The sequence below is a fragment of the Leptonychotes weddellii genome, chromosome 3 (assembly GCF_054177405.1).
Source record: "Leptonychotes weddellii isolate Sample4059 chromosome 3, ASM5417740v2, whole genome shotgun sequence".
NCBI lineage: Eukaryota > Metazoa > Chordata > Mammalia > Carnivora > Phocidae > Leptonychotes > Leptonychotes weddellii.
The window spans coordinates 132463383-132474714 of NC_138371.1; the positions used below are offsets into that span (position 1 = coordinate 132463383).

General features: G+C 44.0%; 1 protein-coding gene across 2 annotated transcripts in view; it reads left to right on the plus strand.

Annotated features, from left to right (window-relative positions):
- The first annotated feature begins 459 nt into the window (after positions 1-459).
- PCDH17 (protocadherin 17) overlaps positions 460-11332 on the plus strand; it is a 99376-nt gene continuing 88503 nt past the window's right edge. Inside the window, exons 1-2 of one of the 2 annotated variants that reach the window (XM_031027582.2) lie at positions 460-993; positions 1108-5475. In XM_031027582.2, coding sequence (XP_030883442.1) covers positions 2902-5475 — 2574 coding nt within the window. In that variant the 5' untranslated portion in view covers positions 460-993; positions 1108-2901. Of the gene's footprint in view, positions 5476-11332 lie in introns of both variants that reach the window. The other variant, XM_031027590.2, reaches the window with a different exon arrangement.

Consider the following 11332-nt stretch of genomic DNA (forward strand, 5'->3'; position numbering starts at 1 on the left):
GTGTGTGTGTGTGTGTACAGAAACCCATCGGGAAGACCGCAGCTACTTTATTCTGCAAGCACGCTGCGATTCCGGTTCCTGTGTACATGGAATAAAAAAAAAAATTAAATCGCTGTCAAACTTTTTTTTTTTTCTTTTAATTCTCCTTTTTCTGGAGGAAGACCGTGGAGGAGCTTCTCGCAGTAGTTAAAGACTCGGGAGACCCGGCAACGAGGCCCTGGGTGCCGCTGCCAAGGCGGAGCGCGGGGCTCGAGTAGCCCAGCTGGTCTCCCATCTAACTGATCTAATCAATGACTCTGAAGAGCTGGGGCTCCTGGCTCCGCCCCCGCCAGTCTCTTTTCCGCCTTCTATTGGGCGTGGGCCGAGGAGGCAGGGCCTTGTTCCTCACGCGGATTGGCTGGCAGGGAATCAGTATCAATGTTTAAGCGGCGGCGTGAGGTGAATAGAGTCAGTCAGCAAGAGGCGCTGGGGAGAGAGCTGGGACTGCGAGCCCGGCGGATGCGGCAGCGGCGGAGGGCGGCTGGGGAGACGTTACTCCAACTGTTGAATTTTCACCTTTCATTTCCTCCGATGCTTTGCTTGCGGAGATGGATTTATTTGCTTTGAAATCCGCACGTCTTTCGCAGGCTATGCGCTGATCCTGACAGGCACCAGATTAAAAGAGACCACCCGTGACAGAAAAGGAGGAAAAAAAAAAAAAAAAAAAAAAAAGCCCTCCACAACGGACTGCACAATTAACTATGCACACCGGTGCTGGACTTTGTGAATAGAGAACATTGAGAGGAAAATCATGAACTATGATGCGGGGCTAAGCTGTGAACAGTCACTGGAATCCTGATTTTTTCTCTTTTTTTCCAGGACTCTGAAAGATTTGGGGGTTCCTCACGTCTAACCAAAAGGAAAGGTTTTTTAAAAATAAATAAATAAATAAATAAATACACCTAGCAAAACAGACGCCTTGTTTTCCAGACCCTCGGACCCCGGCAGAAAGAGGTAGAGTAAAAGTGCTGCTGGATTCAGCTAAACCTTCCTCCTTCCCTCCCTCCCTCCCTTTTCTCTCGCTTTTTCTTTTCCTCCAAAACATGAATCTGGCTTTTCTTTCTATAGAGTGAGTCAGAGAAAGCGTTAGGAAGAAGCCGCAACTAATGTCTGTGAAGGGAGGACCATGAGGCGAGAGTGAATACGATTCGTTCCACTGCTTCTGACTCATCGGGCAGATCGGAACACCTGCATTTCTGGATGTGTCATTCCCGTATGTCGAGGCGCCTCAAGAACCCGAAATAATGTGTAGACAGACCTGTGCCTAACATCCCCTCGGAGGTAGCTCTCGGGGGTGGGCGTCCCTGGCTGGACCCCCGCGGCCGCAGCTCCTCACCCCCTGCCCTCCTCGAGTCGCGCAGAGAGACTGTTTGAGAGCGAGACTGCAGAATGCATCACGCCAAACCTTGATGCGTTTCTTTCATCCAGCCCACTCCTACTATTAAAAAAAAAAAAAAAAAAAAAAAAAATTGACGGGAAAGAAAACCCCGCACTTTATTCGCTTCAAATATTCACCACTTTTATTCCTCGCCAAGGTTTTCCTTTCTAGATGAAGAGGACTGGGAGGCAGGGCCATTGGAAGGAGATGCTGAATAGAAAGAAAAGAGAGGCACTTGACAGCCCAGCCCTGTGAATGCAGAGACTGTTTCCCTTCTAGCGAGAGACAGGGAGAGTGTGTGTGCGAGGACTGGGAGGGTGGCTCCCCCTTCCTTTTTATTCCGCCTCCCCTTCCCCCTTCAAATCTGCACATCCAACCATGAGTTGCCTGTTGATTTCCTTTCGCCTGGGAAGAAAAGCAAACTGGAATTAAACTGCATGGAGAGAAGTCCTTGCTCTCGCGGAGAGAATGGGATGGTAGCGGCGGCTACTGGCTTGGCATAGAGAAATCACGGAGTGTGTGTTCTACGAACAGAGGCGGAGATAGAGCTATATATCCCCCCCCTCCCAATAGACTCATACCGCAAACGCTGATCTGGCTGTGGCTTTCCTGACTTCGGGGGAGAGCCTTTTCCGAGGAAGAGAGGGAGGAGCCTGGTGGAGGGAGGAAACTACAAATCGGGACACTAGTTCTTTGCGCTGCATTTCCTCCCCTCCCTTTGGCTGCTCGGAAAGGAGAGAGAGAAAAAATACGCTTGGCTGGGAGATGCAGTCCGCCGCCGCCTCTGCCTCAGCCAGCAATGCAAGATTAGATCTCTAAATGCAGCAAAACACTGCCTGAAAACCGAACAGCCCGCGAAGCCAGCAGACATTTCACAGGGCTCCAGCGAAGCTTCAAAATATATCTGACTCTCTCTCCGTTGCTCCTCATCCCCATCAATTTCATCGCAGGAGACGAGAGACAAGTAAGGATTTCACTTTCCCATCTGCCTGAAGACACACCTCCCCGCTCCCTCCCCCACCCGATGTGAAGAGTATTCCGGCGGCTACCGCCGGAGTGGATTTGCAGCGCCCTAGCGGAGCCAGGAAAATCCACGGATTCTTTACCATCCCTTCTAGACGCGATTTCCATCTCATCGCTGGCCTCATCGCTCAACTTTGAGTCGCCCCAAGTCCCGGCGGAAGAGACAAAGCCCCGGGCTCGCCCCCAGCCGCAGGGAGCCGCCGCCTTGCTCCGTGCCCCTGCAGCTTCGCTGCGCCGCCGCTTCTCGCCCAGTGCGGATGCTGTAGATCAACAGGTTCGGGGAACTTGAGCGGAATAAGGAGACCGCCGGGTGCCGCAGCCCAGGAGCAGAGGGAAGGAAGGACCCACAGACTTGTGGCTCGTGTCGTGCGCGCACGCTGCGCCCGAGCCCCAGGCTGGCGCGCACCCACTCGCTCGCCCCTCCAGTCCGGCCGCTCCTGCCCCCACCCCACCGGTCTGGGATGTACCTTTCCATCTGTTGCTGTTTCCTCCTATGGGCCCCTGCCCTGACGCTCAAAAACCTCAACTACTCGGTGCCGGAGGAGCAAGGGGCAGGCACCGTGATCGGCAACATCGGCAAGGATGCTCGACTGCAGCCGGGGCTTCCGCCCGCAGAGCGCGGTGGCGGTGTCGGCGGCGGGCGAAGCAAGTCGGGTAGCTACCGGGTGCTGGAGAACTCAGCACCGCACCTGCTGGACGTGGACGCGGACAGCGGGCTCCTCTACACCAAGCAGCGCATCGACCGTGAGTCCCTGTGCCGCCACAACGCCAAGTGCCAGCTGTCCCTCGAGGTGTTCGCCAACGACAAGGAGATCTGCATGATCAAGGTGGAGATCCAGGACATCAACGACAACGCTCCCTCCTTCCCCTCGGACCAGATTGAGATGGACATCTCGGAGAACGCGGCGCCGGGCACCCGCTTCCCTCTCACCAGCGCACATGACCCGGACGCCGGCGAGAACGGGCTCCGCACCTATCTGCTCACGCGCGACGACCATGGGCTCTTCGCGCTGGACGTCAAGTCCCGCGGCGACGGCACTAAATTCCCAGAGCTGGTTATCCAGAAGGCGCTGGACCGCGAGCAACAGAACCACCACACGCTTGTGCTGACCGCCCTGGACGGCGGCGAGCCGCCGCGATCGGCCACTGTGCAAATCAACGTGAAGGTGATAGACTCTAACGACAACAGCCCGGTCTTCGAGGCGCCCTCCTACTTGGTGGAGCTGCCAGAGAATGCCCCACTGGGCACCGTGGTCATTGATCTGAATGCCACCGACGCCGACGAGGGTCCCAATGGTGAAGTACTCTACTCCTTCAGCAGCTATGTGCCTGACCGCGTAAGAGAGCTCTTCTCCATCGACCCTAAGACCGGCCTGATCCGTGTCAAGGGCAACCTGGACTATGAGGAGAATGGGATGCTGGAGATCGACGTACAGGCCCGAGACTTGGGGCCCAACCCCATCCCGGCCCACTGCAAGGTCACTGTCAAGCTCATCGACCGCAACGACAACGCGCCGTCCATCGGTTTCGTCTCCGTGCGCCAGGGGGCGCTGAGCGAGGCCGCCCCGCCCGGCACCGTCATAGCTCTAGTGCGGGTCACTGACCGGGACTCGGGCAAGAACGGGCAGCTGCAGTGCCGGGTACTCGGCGGAGGGGGGACGGGCGGCGGCGGCGGCCTGGGAGGGCCCGGAGGTTCTGTGCCCTTCAAGCTTGAGGAGAACTACGACAACTTCTACACGGTGGTGACGGACCGCTCTCTGGACCGCGAGACACAGGACGAGTACAACGTGACAATCGTGGCGCGGGACGGGGGCTCGCCTCCTCTCAACTCCACCAAGTCGTTCGCTGTCAAGATTCTGGACGAGAACGACAACCCCCCTCGTTTCACCAAGGGACTCTATGTGCTGCAGGTGCACGAAAACAACATCCCAGGAGAGTACCTGGGCTCAGTGCTCGCCCAGGACCCCGACCTGGGCCAGAACGGCACAGTGTCCTACTCCATCCTGCCTTCGCACATCGGCGACGTGTCCATCTACACCTATGTGTCTGTGAACCCCACCAACGGGGCCATCTACGCCCTGCGCTCCTTTAACTACGAGCAGACCAAGGCTTTTGAGTTCAAGGTGCTTGCTAAGGACTCGGGGGCGCCCGCGCACTTGGAGAGCAACGCCACTGTGAGGGTGACGGTGCTAGACGTGAATGACAACGCGCCGGTGATCGTGCTGCCCACGCTGCAGAACGACACCGCTGAGCTGCAGGTGCCGCGCAACGCCGGCCTGGGCTACCTGGTGAGCACCGTACGCGCCCTTGACAGTGACTTCGGCGAGAGTGGGCGCCTCACCTACGAGATCGTAGACGGAAACGACGACCACCTGTTTGAAATCGATCCCTCCAGCGGCGAGATCCGCACGCTGCACCCCTTCTGGGAGGACGTGACGCCGGTGGTGGAGCTGGTGGTGAAGGTGACTGACCACGGGAAGCCCACCCTGTCCGCGGTGGCCAAGCTCATCATCCGCTCGGTGAGCGGCTCCTTGCCCGAAGGGGTTCCCCGGGTAAACGGCGAGCAGCACCACTGGGACATGTCGCTGCCGCTCATCGTGACTCTGAGCACTATCTCCATCATTCTCCTAGCGGCCATGATCACCATTGCCGTCAAGTGCAAGCGCGAGAACAAGGAGATTCGCACCTACAACTGCCGCATCGCCGAGTACAGCCACCCGCAGCTGGGCGGGGGCAAGGGCAAGAAGAAAAAAATCAACAAAAATGACATTATGCTGGTGCAGAGCGAGGTGGAGGAGAGGAACGCCATGAACGTCATGAACGTGGTGAGCAGCCCCTCCCTGGCCACGTCCCCTATGTACTTCGACTACCAGACCCGGCTGCCCCTCAGCTCGCCTCGGTCGGAGGTGATGTATCTCAAACCGGCCTCCAACAACCTGACTGTTCCTCAGGGGCACGCGGGCTGCCACACCAGCTTCACGGGACAAGGGACTAATGCAAGCGAGACCCCTGCCACTCGGATGTCCATAATTCAGGTAAGAGACTTTTAGCCTAACTGGGACTTTACTTTATTGCTGGTTTTGGGAGCTGTCCTGAAACCTTTGGAACAGGACAAAGCCACACGGCCAGCAGCAGTGAGAGAGGAAAAATTTTTAAGTGAAAATGGTTCACACTCTTGCCACTACCTGTAGGACATATTCCATACATAACCCCTCCCATGTAAATAGTCTAAAGTCTAAAAAGATGTGGAAGTCTTACTTCTGTTGTATTTTAAAGTTTATTTTTGTAGGCTTAAAAATGTTAGCAGTGTTCAGTATTTAGAGTTTATTTTACTTTATTTTTATTCGTGGATCTACATTTCTCTCCATAACAAAGGATTCCCAGAGTAGGGAAAAAAAAATGTTTTAGTTAAATTGCTTTTTAATTCTGCTTAAAAAAATCTGATACCAAAAATGAAAGAAATGTATACTCAAATACTCAGAAGTTAACTTTTTCAGGTACAAAACAGCAACTAGTCAGAGAATTCCAGAGCCTGAATCTGAGCTAAGTTTTCACTCCTCACCAAAAAAGTCAGATTTGTATTTTAAAAAGTGTTTTAAAGAATATGAATCTGATTTACTTTTTACAGTAGAAACTGCATCATGATGTCTCAGTGTAGTTTAAACTTTTAATATGTGAATTATGCTCTGAAGCTCTTTCAAAAGTTTGAGTAAATGTAGGCTTTGGATAATGACCGTTAACTGTCTATGAAAAGTTTATATTTATTTTGTCCTGATCTGTTTCTTGGAGTCATTGAGGAAGGAATAGAGTGCACCAGAGAGTCACAGACTCAATTTATATGGCTGAAAACAGGAGGCATATTTGGCACTAAAGGCACTTGACGCACCAAAAGGAGTTTCAGGATGCATTTAGTTTTCATACTATATATTTTCAGTATGTCTAAGTGATATTTAATATATTTTAGATAGTATAATCCAAAGTTACTGATATATTAAAAAAAAAAAACCTAAATGACTGACCCATCATGGACGTAGATGCTAACAATAGCAGGTGACTGTACTTTGTCTAGTCACTGCCTAGCTTCTTTTATCCACTATTAAGTTGTGTCACAGAAAAACTTAATTCTTGCTTATTATAAATGCATGTTGCTACAAATTACTCTGGATGAGCACTACTTGAAATTCAAAATTGAGATTAACTAAAAGTGACAGTTTGGGAGGAAGATTAGTTTGGGGCAAATGAAGTTAATTTGTTCATAATTTTATGCTTTGAAAAGCAAATACCTTTTAATGACACTTGGCTCAGTAATGTTTTTATTATTAAAATGAATAGTAAAACTTCATAACCTTATCCTTTCTAACAGAAGTATAACAAATGTTAAAAGTTAGCAAAACATGTTTTCTTTTAATATTGTAATGTCCTTGTAAAACAGACTCTTGTAATTGGTGCTACTGAATACTAAAGTATCGATTGTAGTATTAAATCCCACTTTTTATGGTGTCTACTGTATACCAGTAATCATGATTTTTTGATGTCTATAAAAGACTGAACAAGTAATATCTCCCTTAAAAAATATTGTGGTTTCTATGAAAGTCTTTCTGTGACTGTGTAAAACTGGTATTTATGATAATCTCTTTAGGGAGATATGTTAAAATCTGTATTTATAGATCTTTTGTAGTCATTTTATATATATACGTATGTTAAATACCTTTCTTCTATTTTTACCATTGACAACTACAAAGATATCACAGAGAGTTAATGTTTAATCTTCCATTTCAAGTGCTGTTAGTTGAATTCTTATTTAGGTTCCAGTAAAAATGAAGTTGGTGCAGTAGAATATCAGCAAGCCTGATTCCTTGGTCAGATTAGTGAGGAACAAATTTGGATGGAAGTATCCAGAAGGTTTCGAGGGACAGGGGTGCCTATATTGTATTTGCACCATGCTGTTCTTTAAGCTGTTCATTGCTTGAGGAATGGATAGTGGTGATGATGGTGATGGTGATGATGATGATGATGATGATGATGATGATTCCTCTCAGTAGTAAAACTTAAGCCAAAGCAAATCTCACACATGCAGGGAAAGAGACAGATAATTTAAAAAGAAAACAAAAGACAAACTTCCTTGTCATTCCCTTTCTTCTAGAATCTAAATCCATGCCATAAAAACACAAAAAAAGTTTCAGTTTTAAGTTCTTGAAATTTTTTCCAAGGTGACTCAATGTTGCAGATTGCTCTTGCCCTAGAAATATCCTCGATATAAACTGTTAAAACAGGCACTCTCTTACTCTTTTTTTTCCCTGAGTTTTTGCAGTCTTATAAAGAATGCTTTGTAAATTCCTAATATGTTACTTTCCTCTTAAATATACCAGGTTTTTCTCAGTACCTACTGTTGAGAACAGAGTAAATTAACTATAGTGACCCTCCTTTCTTCTTTTTCTTTAAACTAGAATGCTGCAAACACTTTGTGCTGAAGTGACATGCTTAAATTCAAGTGCTCAGGTATCCATAATCTTGTTTCAAAGTGCATTTATCAGTGTGTAAATTTAACACAGTCTGCTGAGGAAACATGCTACTAATCTCACGTGTATTTCTGAAAGTAGTATTTTAATCCACGGAGTGCACTTGGACTAGCAGCTACTAGGTCTGCTTTAGCTTTATTTTCCAGTATGTTTGTGTTGTTTAGAAGGTGCACAGTGTATTTCTATGGATGGAATGAAACGTATTTCGTAATTGTTCTGAGTTACACTGGTATGAAATTTAAGAATTTCAGGATGTAGAAGACTCATATTGCAGCTTAAATTAAGATTTTTTAAAGTATCAAATGATATTGTGTGAGTCACGGGGGTCTAAATTTTAAGGTTAAGATCTGTAGGTTCTTGGGCAAAGAGCATTTTTATTGAAAGTGAATGCAGAACAATCCTGTAAGCTGGTTACACATGTAACCACTATGTAGAAACAGTGGTTTGTGAGAAGAGATTTTATTCAGGGTTTTTTCAAGTTTCTCAGATGAAGTAAAATGTTTAAATAATAGACTAGTGATTAAAATATCCTCAGTAATGTGAGTCATAATATAACATTGTGTTAATGAAATGTTTTATTCATTTTAAAGCTATAACACTGATTTTGAAAAATAGGAGCACAGATTTTGTGGTAGGTAAGGCAAATAAATTGTTATACAAATTTATAAAAGCACTTTTCATAGTAATTTTCATGTGAATTATTTTGTATGTTAATATGAGAATCTAAAATCAAGTAGAGATCATTACTAATTGTCACGAGTTACTGCATATTGAGGCTTATCAAGAATTATTTGTTCAGTCTCAGGGTAACTTCTCAACAGGTGTTTTCAACGAAGGCCTGGCTGAGAAGAGGCTGGGGACTTCTTCACTGTTGGGAGAATTTCCAGTTTTATTTGAACATCTGTGTTTTCAGATTTTTTTGTAGCACTACTGCAAGTCATTTCAATATGAACTCATAGAAGAAAATATATAGAGCTAGCAGAATAAGATCTACTAAAATAAATTTTACAAAAGAATACATTCTCATGTGGTGTTTTATAGTTCAATTTTAAAAGATTCACATTAGGATTGACTTTAGACTTTTTATGCTAGGAAGAGAAAATCCTTTTGATATATGTGCATGGCCTTTTCAATAAAAAGGAATTAAACACATGGTAAATACAGTCAATCCAAATATATAAAAATGAGATTGCAGCATAGAGGACTAAAGTAGTGTACCATAGACAATAAACTCAGTATTTTGGAATTAAAATGTGAAAGAAAAAGTATATCTTTACTAGCAACATTATCCGTTGTCTGCCTTTAGTCCCACTTCTCTAACACAAGAGATTCTTGACTATAGGGACTGATGAGCTCCCAAGATGGTGATCTTTAAAAGTTCATATTCTAGTATGTTAGTGATTTCAATAACAAACATAAAATGTGTGAATAATTTCTTCATATATAATTTTGAGGTTAATTTTCTGCAATGTTGTTCTAAGATAGCACAGTTTGATTAGTTACATGCACTCATTTCCATAAACATTATATACATCTCTACTTATAAGAGGAATGATGGGCTAAATAGGAAGGGGATGTCTCTTTCCTATAGCAGGCCTCCAAGAGTGTCTTCTCCACTTGCCTTTTTTTTTTTTTAATTTTTAAAAGTTGGAAGGATTAATTCCTACTTTAAGTTAACATGAGTACATAATCATAACACATTTTTTTGGTTTTACCATATATTAAAAATAGTATAAATAAGGTACAAAAAAACCTAAAAGATAATCAGCCATCAAGGTATTTTGAGTTTCTTTGGAGAAGAATTCAAAATTGAAATTATTATCATCATTTTTAATACATTGTTACTTTTATTCTTAATTTTGTGTGCACCTATGAAAATCTCAGCTCCAATGTAAATTTGGGCACATTTGTTTATTTTGCAATAAATGAAAACACAAAAGTATAATTTTTTTAATTATATGAATTAGAAACCTGAGAACCTTGTTTTTACAGTTAGTTGATATAACTACTCATAGGTGATAACCTCTTCATCCATTAGTTTTTAGTTTTCAACAAAATTTCCAAAATACCAGCCAGGTAAAATATTTCATCATCCTTCCACTGAGATGATAACTCATCAGTCTTTTAAAAATGTAAGAGTAGGATAATTTTAAATTTTTCTGAGCGTATGAGTGAGTTTATAATTTTACTTAAGTTCTATGAGTGAATTTATAATTTCAATAAATATTATCATATCCAAGTCTACTTGGAGGATTTTGGAATTTTATTCTTGGCATCTTCATGTTATTTAAGGCTGTGTGTGATCATGAAAACTATCAGATCATAGAAAAGTATGTCCTAAAATTCCAATCTCAATTGCTTGAACATCATTTTTAGTCAAGAAAAAAATTTCTAGGTTCTAAAACATTATTGATCACCTGTGACCATATTGTTCAAAACACATTAAAAACATTAAAAAAAATAAAAACAAACAGAATTTCCAGAAACTTTCCTTAATAAATTTGAAGTTATATATTATTCACTTTTTTACAGTGCATATAGATTTATATATGAGGTTAAAATAAGTTGGTTACTCTTAAAATAATCTCAAATACCTCATTAAAGGATTAAGAAATATACATATTTTAAAATTTTAAAAAATTAAAAATCTCCAGATAAGTATCTAATACTATTTACAAATATAATATTTATATTTTCTTATGTTTCACTACCACTATCAGGCTTCACATTTTTTACTGTTAGTGCTGCTTATGTAATACAGTGCAATAGAAATATATCTATAAAAATAAAAGGTATAAATTAAGAAAATATTTAATGTTAAGATTAATAAAGGGTTACATGCACTTATTGCAGTGAAGTTTGGCTCTGCCTATATTTATGAAAATGTGAATCATAAAACTTCTTGGCAAAATTAAAGTATGTGTATCCATGTATATATATCTCCCATATAACGTATATAGATACTCAAGCACAAATATTAGCCCATTTTATACCTTTTAGTTCCAAGGCAGCTCTCCTCTTTTTAATGAAAAATTTTTAAAGATTTTATTTATTTGATTTATTTGACACACAGAGAGAGAGAGAAAGAGATAGAGACAGAGAGCAAGCACAAGCAGGGGGAATGACAGGCAGAAGGAGAAGCAGACTCCCCGCGGAACAGGGAGCTGGATGTGGGACTCCATCCCAGGACCCTGGGATCTTGGCCTGAGCCAAAGGCAGACGCTTAACCGACTAAGTCAGCCAGGCGCCCCAGCTCTCCTCATTTTAAGGATGACCTCAAACCTTCATTTTTTCTTTGAAAATATGTTAAAACTTGATGATTGCAATGTTTTCAAACTTCACACATTTTCAAGTTCCTTAAAGTAGAGCCAGT